Below are 18750 nucleotides of genomic sequence, written 5' to 3' on the forward strand. Positions count from 1 at the left end.
GGTAAATGGCACAATTGAGTAACTTCGGGGGTCTAATCTCCAAATGGCTTAAGGCTACATGGTTCTCAAAGGAAGCTACAACCAATCCAATCTATGTCCTTACCATCTATTGTTTTCAGTTCCAAACTCATTGTGTCAGTAAGACTGCTCTGATGATCTCACTACAAGGATAGATAATTAAGAAGCTTTTATTTCAACGTGACGATGAGGCTGTGGTGCAGTTGATGTCAGAAGTTCTATTTGTATATCAACTTATATTTTACGTGCTTTAACCCAAAATTTAGTTGCCCAAATGTGAATTACATGGTCAGTACAATATCTAGATGAATGTTGATTTACCTTTAGTTAATTAAAATCTTTTATCTTTTTCAATGAAAATGCAAGATTCAAATGTTAATCCTCATATGCATCAGCCATAAAAATGTAGCCTGTTGGCACCGGATACAAGTAGTCATGCTGAACCGCCACTGGAGAACCACTAGCTCTTCTCTTCATGAGTACTTTTTTCCACCAAAATTGTTATGTGGGCAGGGGCGAAACCAGTAGTTTTGGGTTAAAGGGCACCCACTCAAAACATCTTAGACTCAACAAAATTATCAAGGGGCACTAAGCAAACAATTGAGGGGCACATAGTATATGAATAAACAAGTTGTTGGTAACCACCAATATGAAAATAAATAAATTTTGCGGGACTGTGTAGGCGACTGACCACACATGCCATATGTGGGTGCATGCCCATGCATGGTAGCTTTAGTTTGAGATCAAGAGACGGATCATGTGCTATTTGGTTGAAGCGGTGATCAGGTGACAGTACAGATCTGAAAAGGAAAGTGTAGATGGATTCCTTATCTTTGCAGTCTAATGTATTAGTTACAAAGCGTGGAGCACAACTATGTGAAAAGTTCACTATGACAGAGTAAATTAATACATAATCCAGTAAAATACAATAACTTAAATAACTTGATTTATGCTCAAACCGTTGTTTCATGCTTGTGGTCAGTTTCAGTCACCAACCAATGAAAATGAATTAGATGGATGAAGTTCGAACATGGGGCATGATATTGAACTACCACTTGGATTAATTGTCATTTAATCTCTAGTAAGTTTGATATTGAGGATTTTTCATAAAATGTCATTTACTAAGCCCAATCATAAACCCATAATTTTATATGCATGGGTGTGTTGTCTGACATAAAACTTGCCAGCAAGTTCAACAATTTGCCAATTGCTGCTCAGTAATCCAAAAAGGTAGACATGAGATAAACCTATTCTAACCACCCAATAATGAGTTTGCCTTCAAGTGATATCAATAATCAAAACATATGTGGCATTTTTACGGGAGCAAGTACTATACTAAGTGATATATTCAATTATTGATGGATCCATGCTATGGATGAGATCTAATTAAATCAACTTCAAAAATGGTGTTATTATCCAATTAAGGGCATACAGCTATAAGTATATAGATGATAAATCACTGGGACATGCACCTGAATTGGCTCACTAAGAGAATTTTGAGGTTTCATATAATTTGATCTGGTTTCTGGTGGGATAAATAGCGTTGGATTGCATGTGAGTAAAATTGGATTCCATGAACATTGAGTTCATTGTTGCATATAACACCCTGCTTTTAGAGTTTAGTCTCATACTGAATATTGTGAGGAATCTTCATGAACTTGCAAAGGGGTTTGTTAAGCGATTGGTTGTCTTGATTTCTAACCTTTTTTTGGATTAAATCTAAAACTGCTAAGGGGCAAGTTGGGATCTACTAAGCCAGAGGCCTAAGCCCAGTTTGTGAATCATGAACCGGATCATTACAGTAGTCTTAAAGTAGGTTCAACACTTAGACGAAGGGTCCCACGTGGGCAGATGATAAAAGATTTGTTTTCCTTGTTTCTATCTTTTTTTGGATTGAAACCGAAACTATTAGGGGATATCTTGGGATCCCCCAAACTAGGGGCCCAAATGAGGTATGAGATTAATGGGCTGAGACATTACTTATAGAATATGAATTTTAGTTACTGCATGCGATAATAGTGAGCGTGGCCACTGAATTTCATAAGCCACACTAGATGTAAAAAATGCACTGAAAATTGATCCTTCATTGGAATTCTAATCAAGACGGACTTGAATATGTTCAAGTTTTGAAAATAAGTAGTTCATTAACCTACTCTAAACATTTGCAATCTGATGTTTCAAGGACGCTAGAAACAATAGCATCCTAGAAAAGATAAGAGCAAATAAGGAGCCACATTTGCTTTATTAAAAGCAAAAATGGAACCATTCTAAGGTGTTCTTGAAGGGTGTTTGGTAATCGGAAACACTATGTTCTTCAGAACACTGTCTGTGTTTTATAATGTTTCATGAATGTGTTTCATAATGTTTCATGAAAGATTGCAGTCTTCCTGTTCTGCAACGCCCTTCAACATGGATATTTCGCAGAATGCATACAACACGCACAAGTTTGTTTTCTGCCTTTATGTTGTTTGATGTGTTCCACTGTCCCAGACTGCACGCGCGAGAAACATACTTTAACAGAAACTTTCAATAAGAACATTGTGTTCATGCAATAAATGTGCTTAGGAAACACCAAGAACATGGTATAATGCTATCCAATGGTTTCATTTTAGATTTAGAAACAATATCCTTAATTACACCTTGTTTCATGGAACGAGAACATTGTGCTCCTAGAACTTGTGTTATAAAACTATATTTTATAGGAACAACATGTGTTTCAAAAAAACAATGTTCTTCTTATTAAAATGTCCTCTAGAATGTGTGATGCCCTCTAAAATTTGCAGTATTGCCTGATGATAAATTGGGAATTGATGACCAAGATGACTTGCACTTTAAGTTTGAGCTATCGTTTGGCTGACACACTCCAAATAAATAACTAGTTTTTTTTTCGTTAAATTTGTCTGTTAAAGCAGTTTTAAAAAGCGAGCTCATGATTTTTTGGTAATATGACCAAAACACATTTGTTTTGGGAATAACCTGGGGGTGATAGGTTATTTACTTCTTTTCGAAAAACAGTTTCCGTAAAAAATGAGTTTTAGTAATTGTCATCCAACATTTTTGAAATTATATTTTAGAAGGAAACCCAACCTTTTCTTTTAAAATTGGCATTAGACGTCACCAAATTTCCCCTGAGAAAAAAAAAAAAAAAACCCATGTAAACGTTGGCGCAATGAATGAAGTTTTGCTTTAAGAAAACATTGAAAAAAAAATGAAAAAAGAGCTTGATTTCCCCTCTAAGGGCATGTTTGGTAGCTTCGGATGGGAGATCTGATGCGGGATTTTAAGGTGAGATCCATGGTTTTAAAGTAATAAACTTAGGATCTCAAAATCTTGAACTTAAAATCCTCTTTGAGAACTAAATCCAGGCATCTCAGATCCACCATCCCGTTTATTTCATCTTTTGAGATCTCGTCCATTCAAGCTCATTCCGGTCAGTGACAGACAAAGCAAGAGAGAGGTCTTGATGATGTCAAAGTTTTTGAAAACTTAGGTTCTTGAGATTCAATGATCTTAGAATTTTAAATCTTAAATCAATTCAAATCTAAATCTAAGATCCAAAGCTATCAAACACTACCAACACTTTGGGCGAATGGCCACGTTAACGGTTGGATCCCACAGGAAAAGTTCACACTCCGCCTGCCAGGAACAGTCCTCGAGATCTTCCCCCAAGCAATGCGGATCGATCTTTATAATGATTTAGGAATCAACGGTATAACATTTTCCAATTAAAAAATCTAATCTATGTGCGGGAGTTATAATTTCTAAATTGTCTCTTTTCTGGGTAGTTGAAATATTTATTTAATGAAGCTTAAAGAAAACAACGCTGCGCTTTTGTCCGGATGTGATCCTATATATTTCTCGCTCTCACCATACAATACAAAAGGGGCATAAAGAGAAAAGAGTGAAGTACATAATCTTGCTTTAAAAGCGATCGAACATCTTTCAATATTTTGGTTCATGAATTCACGTTTTTCTTCATTAATTGATGTAAGTGTCATCTTCAAGGGAGTTAGCGGCAATTTTTTGTTAAAATTTCCGTCAAGTCAACTCTTTGTTTTATAAAAAAAAAAAAGGTATTAATAACATAGTATCATGAAAATGGTATCTCAAACCAAAGAAATCTACTTTTAAAAATAAAAAGTTGGATGAAGGTTTCAACTTTCTACTAATACAAAACTCCAATGTTAACCCCATTATTATAAAAAGCACCAAAAGAATTTACCCAAAAACTTTATATCCCAACAAGTTGGCACGTGATGATGCCGGTTGTGAACAGGATGATGAGGCCGGACGACAATGAATGGACGCGTCGGCTTTTGTTTTTTTAATTAAAGATGTGGTGGCCAACTTGTATTTGAATTTTGCCTCCTCCTCCCATCAAACACATCCAAATTCCATTGCTGTTAGGCCCCACCGCCCAACAATGAAGCACTCCATTCCGCTTATCACCTATGTATGTAAAAAGTAGCGACCTAAAATTCTTACTTATTATATATATATATATAACTATAACTATAACGATTAGGCTGCTGACAAGGCGAAAGCTTAGGAGCCCGAAGAAACTCGAAACCCGTAATTTTATCAAACAAAACTTGTTTTAGGAACACGATCTTGATCGCACCCCAAACGGAGCCCAAGAAAAATAAAAAACCGGCCCTTATAATTTACAAACTGGCAGGCAACCCGAAGAAATTGGCATCGCCCAGGGGGCCCCGCAAGCCCCTGTTGGTGGGTCCCACTGTCTCATCCAATGACGTATCGTCTTATCTGAATGGCGCGCAGCACGAAAGGAGTGGCCTCGCTCACCGGGTCGGGTCCATAGAAAGAGGTCCAAGTAAACAGTAGCGTCGGTTTCTATGTAGGTTTGGATTCATAAAATGGGACTGAACATAGTTTAATTAGACAGGTCCGACCCATAATAGGCATCGGTTCCGGTCCTGGATCCGTATCCGCTTCGGCGAGGACAAGAATTTCATAAGGCAGTCCCGGCACCTGGATGATCACTACGCCAACAACTACGTGCAGCCTAGCTGGCCTCGTGCAACTTTGTCCATCATGAATAAAAACTTATTATTTAAAGATGCATTATAAGATGAGCTCATAGTCAAACACGAGCATCTCATCTTGGTAGTTATATAGTAGCAACCTCTTAAGTATATTACAATTATATATTTATGTAAATATATAATTGTAGTATACTTAATATATATAAAAATATATATAATCCAGTATCGGAATTTTCCGTCGGTCCGGGATCACGTGACTGTGTTGCACGCGACCCGGCCGGGGTCCGGCGGCGACGAATCTGTGGGCGCGCGAAGGAGAGCAGGCGCGTGGGTTCATCACGCATCCTCTCTTTGTCTTCGCCGAATTTGATAAGTACGCGCCCACGAATGGAGTGACGTCATCAAGCGTTTTTTGGGTGGTGGGGGTGAAAATAGACCTGGTGATTTCAAGCTCCACTTTTTTGGAGTAGTCAAATAAGTGCGTGCGCTTCAAGGCAGCAAGCGAAGCGCATCAACGCCGCAGTTTTATTTACCTAATGCTTGCGCTGCGCCTCACTGCATGCATGGTGCCCAAGACGGCTGGAGTGGTCTTGTTTTCCTCTTTAAACCGCAAATGCGTGGGGGAAATGCAACTTCGATCCTAACCTGTTAGTTGAGAAAAACATCTTCGTTGGGAGCATTTTTCATCTTTGTTGGAGCATTTTCATTTTTATTTTTTTTATGTTCTTGTTGTAGATGCTCAAAGAATAGAACATCCTTCCAATTGTTTGTTGGAATGTCTACAAGAGCGTTCAGTCAAAGACAATATGTGATGGTAAGAGCGAAAGGCGAGAGGGGGCCTGCAGCCCTCCTCTTGGCGCAGTCAAGCACTTTGAACTGTTTGAATCACAAGCAAAATTTATGAAAATGAGCCGCCTGTTGAGATTATGGGAGACCCACTGCCTTTCCACAATTGGGGATGGCCGTCCGTCGAGCTGCGCAGTGCGCACCTCACCAGTCAGGCAGTCACCTACAAAAAAAGACGCGCAGGTCTTGTATGAACATGTTGTTAAAGAAATCAAAGCCATTAAGAAACAAGCTAGCAGATTTAAGTGATTAATAAAGAGTTTTTTGTGGGGCTGTATTCACCGGATCAGAAGATAGAAGGTGGACGGGCTCCATATCGTGATCATCAATTGCTCTACCTATCAAAACTTGTCGGTTTCTGCGAAAGAGAAAAGTGGCAACCTGCAAAACCATTCCCCTTGCAACTTCTTTACTGTAACAGTCTCGATGGATGTCCTTATGGTTTGCTGTAACAGCCGTGTTTTTACTCACATACTTGTTATTTTAATAGTTGCTACGCTTTGCCTCGCTTCACGTGGTTGGCGCTTCCCTTGGCGTCATCGCATTTAAACGTTGCTTCCGAGAGAGCCAGCATAGACAGACTCCCTCGCCTGGTCCCGGCGTCAGCCATGCTCCGATTCCGATCTCTTCTTTCTTCCTCCTCCTCCCTTGTCTCCCGCATTGCCTCTCTTGCATCTTCTTCCTCTAGTCTTACTTTGCCTGCCTATGGCCGGGCCGCTTGCTCTAATCCCTCTCAAGGCAGCAGTTTCCTGGCGAGGGGGATGTCTGCAGTAGCGAGCGCTCCGGGAGGTTCCAATCTTCTCCTCAGGCAGCTCTTCGAGGACGAGTCCTATACCTACACCTACTTGCTCGCCGACGTCGCTCACCCCGAGAAGCCCGCCGTGGTGGGTAGCTGCTTTTCTTCTTATTGTCTCCTCTGCTCTATTCCTTTTCGTTTTCAAGTTGATCCCGGTCCGTAGATTCGCGTTTCCCCTTGTTCATTTGGATTTGCATGATTTTTTCGAGTTTATGGGACTTGGAAGGCCGTTTATGTTCGTGGGTTGTTGATTCCAGGTTGAAGCTGGTGTTTTTGTCGTTGTTCTGTTTGATTTTGCATTGGAAGAACCGTTAAAGTTTTTTTTACTTCTTTCGAACTATCGTGCTTAGGACGCGTCTTGTTTTTGCTTTTTTTTTTTTTTGAAACGGCTTTTTATTTTCAACACATTTTAGTTAATTAGTTTGATCATGTCAATGCAGAGCACATGATTTTTGCTTTTCTTTTTGAAACGGCTTTTTATTTTCAACACATTTTAGTTAATTAGTTTGATCATGTCGATGCAAAGCACATGATTCTTCCGCTTCTTCTTCTTCTCTTGAATTAATTGTTTATGTTTTTGTTGAAAGTTTTGATTTTTTCTGTGAATGAAATTTCCATTAATTTTTTGTAGCTTAAGCTCTCTGTCTCTGTCTCTCTCTTTCTCTCTGTTCTTCTTCTTCTTTCGCATTAATTGTTTATGTCATTGTTAAAAAATTTTATTTTGTTTTTATGAATGATGCGTGGAGCCTTTTTTCTTCTTATTTGCGCCATAATTAGTACGCTTGTTTATAAATTTATTTCTTTATCTACCGAGCGGATTAAGTTAATTTTATTTTATTTTTCATATTTCCTGACCATGGGAGGAACTTTCGACAGTGGGGTGATGTTTGAGAGTTTTTGATATTTTTTTTTTATTAATGTCAAATTAGCCAAAAAATTGATTTCCTGTTTCCTTATTTTCCTGACCGTCTGTAAGTAACACTGGGTAATTTGTTTTGCCCAACAAGGATTATCAAGATCTTTAAATAACTATGCCATCCTTTTGGTTTTCCCTGAAAATTTTTTCAGACGTAGATCTTGGTTGTTTGCTCATATTGTTCAGGCCTGTTAGTTATTTATTCTTTATTTCCATATAGCTTATCATTTAAATTCTAATTTGTTCCCCCAGCTCTGAACTTGTGCTTCCCACAATTTTATCTGCATGTTTGATGCTTTTCTGTTTTTGTCTTGTTGATGATACTGCTTTCTGGGTAACAATAATTTGCCTGAAATGTGCTAAGCTTACATGTGACAATTGCTCTGTGCCTGCCTAAATCATTTTCTTGTCTAGTTGATCGATCCAGTTGACCGGGCGGTGGACAGAGACCTTAACCTTATCGAGGAATTAGGCTTAAAGTTGATTTATGCCATGAATACCCATTGCCATGCTGACCATATCACTGGAACTGGCTTGCTAAAGGTATGTGACTGCCCTGTTGTTCTTTCTTGCTAGATTTGCTTGAATTGTGAACTGCACTGTGTTGGATTAGTCTTTTTGTATTCCTCCTTGAGAAGCATAACTTTTTTATGTGACCTGAATGCTTTCATGCAGAAAAAGATGCCTGAGGTGAAGTCAATTATCTCGAAAGATAGCAAGGCCAAGGCAGATATTTTGATCAATGCTGGTGACAAAATACACTTTGGGAATTTGTTTCTGGAGGTAATGAACTATGTAGAATCGTAGATGGCTGAAATTAGTCGATCTTTGGTTTTTTGCAATCAATGAAAAGATCCCCTTGTGATTCACTGATGGATTTGCATGGAAAATCAAGGTATTATTGAACTGAAGCCAATGGATTTTTTCTGTGAGGTTACAACGACCTTAGACTGAAATTTTTTTCTTTGGGTTTATATTTTCCTGCATAATTTTGTAATTATTTTAATGTGATGGTGCCATAACCACAAGTACTTCCTCATAAATCATCTTTTCATGTGTTATACATGTGGCATATTTCAGTCTTCCTCTTCATTCTAAATGTAGTATTAGAAAGTAATGTTCCATGCCTCTGGTGTTTCCTCTGCATACTTGGGATCTTTCTTGTTATAAACCTTGGAGCCTGAGAGCAGGTTGCCTATATCCAAAGAAAAGGTTCGTGTCCTGCTTTTGTCTCCCTCCTTTGTGATAAGGCTCACATATCTAGTTGAAATCATATTGGCTGTGCATACTACGGTAGTGGACTCTCTTGTCTTGAATCTCTTGACCTAGTGCTTTACATAAGCTCTCATGTATGTAAGTTATGTGTTATACATCCACTTATATTTGTCATGCAGGCTCGTGCAACTCCAGGGCATACTGTTGGCTGTATCACATATGTGACAGGCGATGGGCCCAATCAGCCTAACCCTAGGATGGCTTTTACAGGTGATTCCCTTCTAATACGAGGCTGTGGAAGAACAGATTTCCAGGTTTGTTACTGTACATTTCAATTTTTTTTTTTCACTAGTACAATAGTTAATAAAATGCCTTAGAATGTGAAATAATGTTCATTCTGGCCTTGGTCAGAAAGCTCAAGTTCTAGAGATGGTTGGCAAGCTCAAAATCAATATAATGGACCTTCCAGAACTCTTGGATTTTCTCTTCTGGAACATAAGGACTCCTGGGACAGTTTGTCATAAAGCTTTTCTGTTGCAAAATGCTTTCTTCACTAATTTTCAAATTTTTCGGGTGGAAAACTTCACATTTGCTTTCTCGTGGCATATCAAATGCCACCCAACGGCCTGTCTCACTACCATATGATAGAAGTGAATAAGAAGAAATTTGATATTCTAACTCGGTAGCACAAATAATTCAAAAGAAGTTAAGGACTCCTATTGCGATGCTGAATATGAAAGGCAGTTGACTTATAATTTCTTCATGCTTACCTTACTCCATTACTTACAAATGATTGATCCTGTGATTCAATTTTTTATCAATTTAGAGTACCTGAAATTAAATCTTCAGTTTCCATGTGTTTTTGAGTAATCCCATTGTCTTGTCATCTCTAGAAATGTTTCTGAATGCTTAATGCATGTAGTAAGCTGGAAATGAAATCTAGAAGAATAAGAGAATATACTGAAATTGAAAAACCATCAGATGATTGTCATGTCAAACCAAATAATAAATTAAAACTATAAGTGAAAATACTGATAATCTACAAAATAGTAATGTAGGATTACATGTTGAACATATTTATATTCAATCAAACCTAGTTATTTGGAATTTCGGAGTGCATCCAGGGCATAAATTTGACTGCCATGAGTCTTCTTGACCACCTTTAAACTTTTACTACCTCTATTTAGAGCCTGATTTGAATTCTGATACAAACTTATGGTCTCATATGAAATACTTGGGATCAGATTTCATGTTTTCAGGTGAACTAATTTTTTCCATGACATTACATAACCTAGAAGTGAAGATTGTAAGGTCAAATGTTAATTGCGATATAGAAAACTGTAAGCATCACACTTAAATCACAGCTAATTTTACTATACCTGTAGCTGGCAGTGTAACTGAAGTGCCAGTTCCAATAGCTGGAGATTTAGGCTATTGGGGCAGCATGAAATTATAAGGAATAAATTTTTTGTCACTTGTACTCCCAATCGACTTCATATGCCCCCTTTCTCATCAGCCTGCTTCTCTCAATTTGTGCTATTTGCCACCAGCTCTACATCTGCCATGGTTCAGTGATTACTGAAACCTTGTTTAAGAGTAATTTAGCCATTGTTATGCTTCATTTAATTATTTTTCCTCTTTTGTGTGCAGGGAGGAAGCTCAACTCAACTTTACAGATCTGTGTATTCTCAGGTATGTATATCATCTGGTCATGGGGTATAGTTGCAATTTGTTTTGCCTTGTTGATCTATTACAGAATGTGACTTAGGTGATGCGTTCCTCATTCTGAAACTCATTGTCTGTTCAGATATTCTCACTTCCAGAGGACACATTGATCTATCCTGGTCACGACTACAAAGGATATACTGTAAGTTCTTATGATTAGAACTTAGAATTGGTCCTTAAGTAGTCGTCTGTTGTGCCTGAGTACTTTGAATTTCAATTTACAGGTCAGCACAGTGGGTGAGGAGATTCTTTACAATCCTCGATTGTCAAAAGATGAGGTAAGCTGCAAGTTTTGGTTTTGGTTTTTGTCTTCCCCTTTCAAAGACAAGGCAAACTTTGACTATCTTCTCCCTGGGAATACTTCTGAAGAAAAAAATTATTTAAACACTTGGCCAGTTAGGAGATCAACCCTATTGAATTTGACACTGCCACATAGCCATCAGGATATCTTATTTGACCCCTTGAAAGGTTATGCAATCTCAAATCAAGTAATAATTCCTCTTAGGAAGTAAAGTGACTTTCCCACAACTGCCTTTTACATGGTATCAGTCAAATCCTGTCAGCACTGACTGATTTTGAACTGAATGTTTGGTCATCATCACCTGATTCCTGAAAGTGTGTTCTTTAGCATCGTGTTTGCATTACTTATTTGTTTTTATGTTTATTTAGAAAGCAATGTGCCAGATGTTGGTATTCCTTGTTGAGCAACTTCCCACGAAAGATCACTTTTGCTCTGCAGTTTTGAACTTATCGTTTATCTTCCTTTGTGAATATGTTCCGGCAAATAAAAAACATTTAACAGATCAGCAATAATAAATTCACAAAGAACAAATTATGAAAATAATGCAGATGGAAAGATATGATGACAGAAATATGAAGACCTGCTTAAGAGGCAAGTTCTATGATTCTAATTCTCATGTTCAGTGCACCAAAGAAATGGATCTTTTTTCAAGTACCAAAATTGCTCATGTTAACAACCTGTAATAGCGAAAAGTGTGCACCATATGATGTAAAGGCTAATGTCAGTTTTTCAATCATATTCAACACAATTTTGCTGGAGTAGATTTTCCATATTAGAATAGAATGAGAAATCCAATCCAAAGACACCGATGGCCAAAACCTCTGTACTAGACCTGTCCATGATAATTTCTCTTTTGTGTATAATTTCCGTTTCAGTATCTTTATCTGTCAGGACGTCCAATAATTATGGTTGATGACAGAATTCTTTTGGATGTACTCCTTCCAGTAAAGTTTCCATTCACCTCACTGAGGGGTTGGACTTAATACCTTCAAGTTCAAGAAGATCAAGTGCGGCACCAGGTGTCCCTTTGCATAATTTTGAAGGGGATGTACCTAGCGCAGCTTGCCAATCCAAAACATTAAATATAAAAAAGGAACATATAACTTCAAGTTTCTGGATTATACTTTCGATACTCAAGAAGCCTTTGTTGTTGTGGTGTATAAAATTATCTTTTCTTTCTTGTCGTTAGGCTTCTTTTTTTTGTGCCTTGATTCGCTCTTTTTTGTATTTGCAGGCAACATTCCAAAAAATCATGGAAGGTAAGTGCTAGAAAGTGGTCTTTACCATATTGAAACTTGTCTTTTCTAATCTTTAGCCTATCCAAACTAAGGGTTGGCTTGTTCAAGCTTGACAAGATGTCATGGGGCACCGATTTCAGACTGGCTTCTCTTTAAGCTTATGAAACTTGTCCAGTAACTGCACTTGGTGGAGCCCAATTAGAATAAAGGCAATCAGCTTGGCTCTAACCTCACTTGAACTTCATCTGGTCTGACTGGAGCCAAGCTGAGCTTGAGCAACTTTATCCAGGAGTGCCTCAAGCTCGATCATCTTGTCTCCCAAGCAACCCACATTGTTCGAGTTCCAGAAATCTGCAGCCTTTCGGATGCCTTGTCCAACTAATATTTGTGCCTATTCACAGGTTTGAATTTGCCGTACCCAAGAATGATAGACATTGCGTTGCCTGCAAATCTGATTTGTGGATTGCAAGAAGTGTCCGTACAGTCTGTCTGACAAGCCTCCGAGTAAGAAATAGCATCATCCAGCAGCCGGGAATGTCGTCGATCCATCAATCTGGTGTTTGGTTTCTAGCTATTCTGGTTCCATGTGAAGAATTTGGCTTGCCCACACCCTTTATGCAGCTTTTTCTGGTTTTATTATTGTCTCAAAATCTATGAGAGGTCTTTGTGTTTGTTTGTATATACATTATTGACCTTATCATCTGTGTTCATGAATGCCAGCCACGACCATTACCGTGAGCAGGAGATGGCAGGGTAGGCGTTCTTTTGAGCCTCATAAACGGAAGGGGCTGGAGGTGAATGTCGGAGGTGTCCGCTCCCCTCCTTTGCTTCCCATGGGGAGAAATCTCCATGACAATTATCGTTGTCTTCTGCGATGTGCATGTCATGATACTATCAATAAAGACTACCATCTTGAGTTAATGTTCTCAAAGCATTGCCTGTTTGGATAATAATTTTGTTGTCATATATATATATATATATATATATATTGGAAATTTTATAGGGAGATACCCAGTCTCCCCCTTTCCCTTCTTTCCTCTTTCTTTCTCGGGTGTTATAGATCTCTACCGCTGTATTTGAGGTTCGTTCTCCCATGGGAAAATGAAAAGTTGGATTGCCGCTATGTCAAGTGGTTGACATTTTTTTTAGAGTATTTCGTTTGCAGGAGAGGAGTCATTGGTGTTGATGGTTTGACCGTGCGATATGTGAGAAATAAAAATGACAAATATCTAAATACATTTCATGAATGGGCAGTGACATAGCTCATACATCATTAACGAAAATTAAATTGGAAAAGCTATAAGATCGTGATTTGATTTGCTTATATTTGTTTGGTAAAAAGAGTTTGAACAAATCAGGTGGCAGCTTAAGATTGGGCTGTGGAGGTAAAACTGCATTTTGCTTCTGAAATGTCGTTTTAGCATACTTCTAAAAGAGCCTCAAAAACTCATATCTACTGTATCAAAATTAAATTTGTTAAGTAAAAAAAAAGTTTAAAAATGTGAAAACATGGATCTTGTCATCCAAACACATCCAAAAAGTGATTAAAAAGCCTGGTTCTCACCGAACAATGTTTCCACAAAACATCAAGATTCATCCAAACGTTACTTAAGATGTTAGGCAGATTCAATGTTTTTCGACTGTCAAGTAAAATGGTTGGAAGTTTTCTTTTGGACAAATAAATGAGACGAACTGTATGGTCAAGGCCATGTTTGATAGTCTCGGATCTCAGATCCTAGAACTGTTTTTAAAAGTTATAGCCAAGGTTCTCCAGTTTAAACAAACAGAGGATTTCAATAGAATGAATCTTACATACATGTTATATATCAGTGCCATAAATATCATGAGATTTTTTTGAAAATCTCAAGACATTTACGAGAAAATCAAATAAAACAAAAGTAAAAAATATATCGACATTTTAAAAATCCTGCCAAAATGGATAATATCACGATTCTATCGCAAGTTTTCCTGAAATTTTAATATTTTTAAATTTTTTGAATTTTTACGGTTTTTTAAAAAAATGCCAAAATTTTTCTAAGATTTACCCGATAAGGACAAGTTTGTCGAAAAATACATGAGAAAAACCTCATTGAGATTTTCACCAAAATGATACTTTTGACAATACTATACATAAAAAAAAACCATAGATTAATGTCGGATGAATGAAATGATTTAATACAACATAAATAAAGTTTCAAGAGAAAAACTATAAGAATCTCCTTACTCGAAGGGATAAATTATCCCAACAAGGAGGACACTCCAAAACAATGTTTTGGAATTAAAACAGAGTTTGATAACATAAAAACTGAATTTAAAAAAAAAACTTAGTTTTAATAAAACTTGATTTTCAAGAGAGATTCAATAACTTTTCTCCTTCCTTTCAAGGATGGAGGCAGGATCTTTTTTGAAAATGTGAAGAAGATCATGATCCCCATTGGCCATGCTCTGCGCTACCTCTCTCACAAAGGTTATTCTTATATTTTATGTGTGTAAATGCATACCAGTTTTTGAAAAAATAATTATAAAAATATTGTTTTACAAATCAGATTTTAAAAAACAAAGTATTTTCTCATCCAAAAACGATACGGTGAGATTCGGACCCACTCGGCGACAAACCTGGCCGAGTTGGCCCTCGACTCGGAGCCGTCCCCTCCATGCTGCCAAGGCCCTGGTGGCCTTGCTGTAAATTCGTGAATAATGAAGGGCTTTTTCCTTAACGATTCTCGTATAAAAGCTAAACCTCTTGATGCTCCCGGCTCCTCCGCCTGGTGATCGAAACCCTAACTCCTTGCCGGAAGGGCTGCTGAAAACAATGGTGGCCTTCAGGGTTCGTCTCCAAATCTTTTCTCAAACTCCATTCTTTCGTCGACCTTATTCCAGAGATCTTGCTCTTTCCTGTATTTTTATGGGTTTTTAAATATATTTTTTGTTTTATTTTGCTTTTGCTGGCACTGGCAGTTTCATCAATACCAGGTCGTCGGCCGGGCTCTTCCGAAGGCGGAAGATGAGCACCCGAAGATTTACAGGATGAAGCTGTGGGCCACCAATGATGTTCGGGCCAAATCGAAGTTCTGGTACGGCGTCGTAAATGTTTTTTTTTTTTTTTGCTAACCTATGTTTTGGTTCTAGTGACCAGCTTTGATTTGGCATTCGTGTTTTCGGCAGGTACTTCCTAAGGAAGCTTAAGAAAGTCAAGAAAAGCAATGGGCAAATCCTTGCTATCAACGAGGTGCGTCAATTTTTTGTTCTCTTATGTTGCCATACCCGTTTACTATCTACTTGTTAGATTAGAAGTTGAAAATGTAGTATCAGTCGAAAATGTAGTATCAGTCCTAGTTCAAGTGCAGTTATAAGTGATTCCAATTGAGGATTCTCCTTCTCAATGAGTAGTAGAAAAGGTGAACATGAAATGGTGGTTATTTTTGTTAAAAATGCATCTTCTTCCTACTTCGTAGTCTCAAACTGATTTTACTTTGTAGTAGATGTAGTTCTGCCTAGATGTGATAGATGTAGCAATGTAGGCTTTGCCTACTAATTTGAAAATTTATTTTTGCCCCATAGCAGTAGCTCTTTTGTAACGCGTGATGGTTGGATTTATATATTGTTTATTTGATGCGTGGAACGAAGCTTGGTCACTTTTTATTCGGTTGTCTTTTGCAACTGCTGAAGCATCTGCTTGTGTGTTTGTGGGTGTGGTGTGGAAACCATAGGTAGAGGTTTTTGAATTGCAATCAGGCCTTGTGAACAAGACTTTGTTTGATCCAAAATGATGTTTTAAATATCTTCATTTGGACATAAGAACATCATTTTTTCAGTCTTAAAAAGTTGGCACGTTGTAGACCATTGAATTTTGAAGATATTAAGGTACTGTTTTTTACACTAGAATTACATGATCTAAAATTTCTTTCTTTACCAAAAAAATTTTTAGGTAACATCTACAAAGTTTAATGAAAAAAAGCATATCTCTTATCGGAAAAAAACTTTTCATAAGTGAGTGTAAGTGCTTATTGGAGAACCCTTTGATTACTCTATGCATGGTAAAATTGTGTATATATGTGTTTCTGCTTTGTTCATGTGTTTTTAACGGACTTTTGATGTGAGATTGAAGTGTGTGGTGAAGGTGTTTTTCTTTTCTCTCTCTTACTGTAACTTCACTGACCTTTCTAGAGAACTTAAAATTTGACTGAAATTTGAGGGTATTTTTCATTTTCGAAAACTTGAACAAAATTTCTACCCATAAACTGGATCCTTTTTGTCAATATCTGTCACTTAGAATATAAATAAGCTGGAATACTATTTGAGTCTGTATTCCTTGACTGCACTAGTTGCTTCTGTCTGCACTTTCACTGTTTTAACTTTTAAATTTATGAGCTAAGAATCTGAAAGTATCATTGATTCATATGTACAGTTAACTAGAACAAATAACCAATGAATCTGAGAGTATCAAATGTATAGTTGAACGGAACAAGTAACCGATGTATAGTCTGATAATTGTCTACACACTAGATGTGGTCAAATTTTCAAATGCAATAAGTGGGTTTCTCCTGACAGTCTTTAATATTATCCATATATTATATTTGGAGTGGAAAATGCATTGCAACTGTGGACTGTCAAGAAAGTTTTGAATTGTCTATTCTGTGTCCATCGCTCGAACTATGGAGCTTCAAGAACGTGCTTTGATTGTTTGATTGTTACTTTATGTCAGTGCTGAACGGATGAACCTTTTAAAAAGGTTTTTGATCCATTATTGTTGTGATGATCGAGTTGGTATCAAGATGTGATTTCACATGTATATGCTACTTGATTGACACTATATCTGCAGTATCCTGTGTAGCATTTTCCTATATTGTTTTATCAATTGCTACTTTGTGGCAGCTACGTCACCTACCTTTTTGAGTCCTTTGAAGTTGGACTGTTTACTTGTCTTTCTCTTTTTCCGTTTTGGGTGCTACCCCAACTATATTTATCACAAAGGACTGAAGTTGCTCTCCTATGGCACTACAGATTTTTGAGAAGAATCCAACAAAAATTAAGAACTACGGGATCTGGTTGAGGTATCAAAGCAGGACTGGGTACCATAACATGTACAAGGAGTACCGAGATACTACACTCAATGGAGCTGTAGAACAGATGTATGATGAGATGGCTTCTCGTCATCGTGTGAGGTTCCCATGCATCCAAATAATCAAAACTGCAACTGTGCCTGCCAAACTTTGCAAGAGAGAGAGCACCAAACAATTTCATGATTCTAAAATTAAGTTCCCGTTGGTGTATAAGAAGGTCAGGCCACCCACCAGAAAGTTGAAGACCACGTTCAAGGCTTCCAGGCCTAACTTGTTCATGTAGATTCACAGGCTGGTCTGAGAAAACATTCTAGGGGTGGAATTATTTTTGTCGAATTGTTGAATTTTGGAAAAAGCTTGGCTTGAACACTATAATTGGTGAGCAGAGTGGAGTGCCAGTTGGAGCTCCTGGTGGATTTTGAATTTCATATTATTTTTGTTTTGATTTGTATTTTTCATGGTCTGGAAGCACACAGCATTTCTCTTCACAATATTTTTCATGTTTTGATCTTTGACATTATCCTTGAAGGGGTTTCACACTGAAATACTACTAAGGCTTTTATTTATGCAGTGCATTCACCTTATCAATACCGTGATTCTTTGCATTCATCATGGTTCGATGTACGGCTCTTCTTGCAATTGAGCTAGAGGGTCGTACCGCATGCCGCTTCAGTGTCACCAATGCGCGTTCTTGTATAGCTAATGTTGGTTTCAGCCATGCTCTTGAGTCTTGTTTCCATGTTGAATCGCATTCCTAGTTAGGAGATTTCACAAAATATTTTCATTGGTTACTAGCTAGTTTTAAGTGAACGTGGCATCTTGGAAACATTTGAGCGGAAAGTCTCCTGAGCTAATATGACTGTTCCTGAGGCTTAAAATTCTGCCTTTTTTTCTTAGCATGCTTCTTATATGCTTGTTTAATGGAAAATTGAACTTAGTTACTTTTGTCGTTGGATGTTTTTCTTTAAAATCTTTTATCACTAAAAGTCATGCATATTCTGTAAGAAAAACTGTGTCCCAGCAATTGGCCATTGCAAATGCACATTGTGCATCTGTTTTACTGATACAGAACAAAAAAAAAAAACCATCTGACCGTGTACTTTAGTTAGTGCCCATATTTGTCGTTGTGGTGATGATGCCTATATTTGTCGTTGTGGTGATGATAGAGATAGCCAATTGGAGTTGCCTTTGTCTTGGCCGTGACGTTGGTTCTTAACCTTCCAAGAGGGTTGCTCGTTTCGTCTCACCTTGGTTAAAATGCCCCTTTTATTGTAATATAGTGTCATGAATATGCATGCTTTGGAGCAGATTGATGAAATAATAACAACCCCAAATGCCTTATTGTACAAAGCCTTCTATTGGGATTCCTCAACCATCTTACTAAAGGCGTAGAAGGCATTGGGACAGGCAAGTGTGGTTCCTATTGCAAGAATGCTTTCCAAAGTTTTCTCGCTGCAACATGCTTTCCTGTTCTCGTTGATTTCATGTAAGTTTAGATTCTATCCTCCCTTTCTCGTTTTCTGGGATTTACGATGCGCCATTCCTCTCTTCTTAAAGCTGCAATGAACTCGATCGAATTCATCTTTAAGCATATAGGAGAACCTCGTTTTCCGCGGTTTAAGATGC

The 18750-nt window shown here is 37.7% G+C and overlaps 2 protein-coding genes across 3 annotated transcripts; both read left to right on the forward strand.

Moving 5' to 3' along the window:
• Window positions 1–5476: 5476 nt before the first annotated feature.
• On the forward strand, window positions 5477–12992 carry LOC116264912 (persulfide dioxygenase ETHE1 homolog, mitochondrial-like). Of its 2 annotated transcripts, XM_031645369.2 has the most exons (10): window positions 5477–5671; window positions 6361–6754; window positions 7997–8125; window positions 8258–8365; window positions 8977–9111; window positions 10448–10489; window positions 10605–10664; window positions 10747–10800; window positions 12058–12082; window positions 12463–12992. In XM_031645369.2, exons 2-10 carry the CDS (start codon window positions 6479–6481, stop codon window positions 12552–12554), a joined length of 921 nt encoding a protein of 306 aa, XP_031501229.1. In that variant the 5' UTR covers window positions 5477–5671; window positions 6361–6478; the 3' UTR covers window positions 12555–12992. The 2 variants fall into 2 exon arrangements, with proteins under 2 accessions (XP_031501229.1, XP_031501228.1); XM_031645368.2 differs by having other exon boundaries at window positions 5477–6754.
• Window positions 12993–14796: 1804 nt separating this feature from the next.
• LOC116263828 (60S ribosomal protein L18a) lies at window positions 14797–17690 on the forward strand. The gene is made up of 4 exons (XM_031643617.2): window positions 14797–14888; window positions 15020–15135; window positions 15227–15290; window positions 17066–17690. Exons 1-4 carry the CDS (start codon window positions 14808–14810, stop codon window positions 17405–17407), a joined length of 603 nt encoding a protein of 200 aa, XP_031499477.2. The 5' UTR covers window positions 14797–14807; the 3' UTR covers window positions 17408–17690.
• Window positions 17691–18750: the final 1060 nt, after the last annotated feature.

The sequence above is a fragment of the Nymphaea colorata genome, chromosome 11 (assembly GCF_008831285.2).
Source record: "Nymphaea colorata isolate Beijing-Zhang1983 chromosome 11, ASM883128v2, whole genome shotgun sequence".
NCBI classification, from domain to species: domain Eukaryota; kingdom Viridiplantae; phylum Streptophyta; class Magnoliopsida; order Nymphaeales; family Nymphaeaceae; genus Nymphaea; species Nymphaea colorata.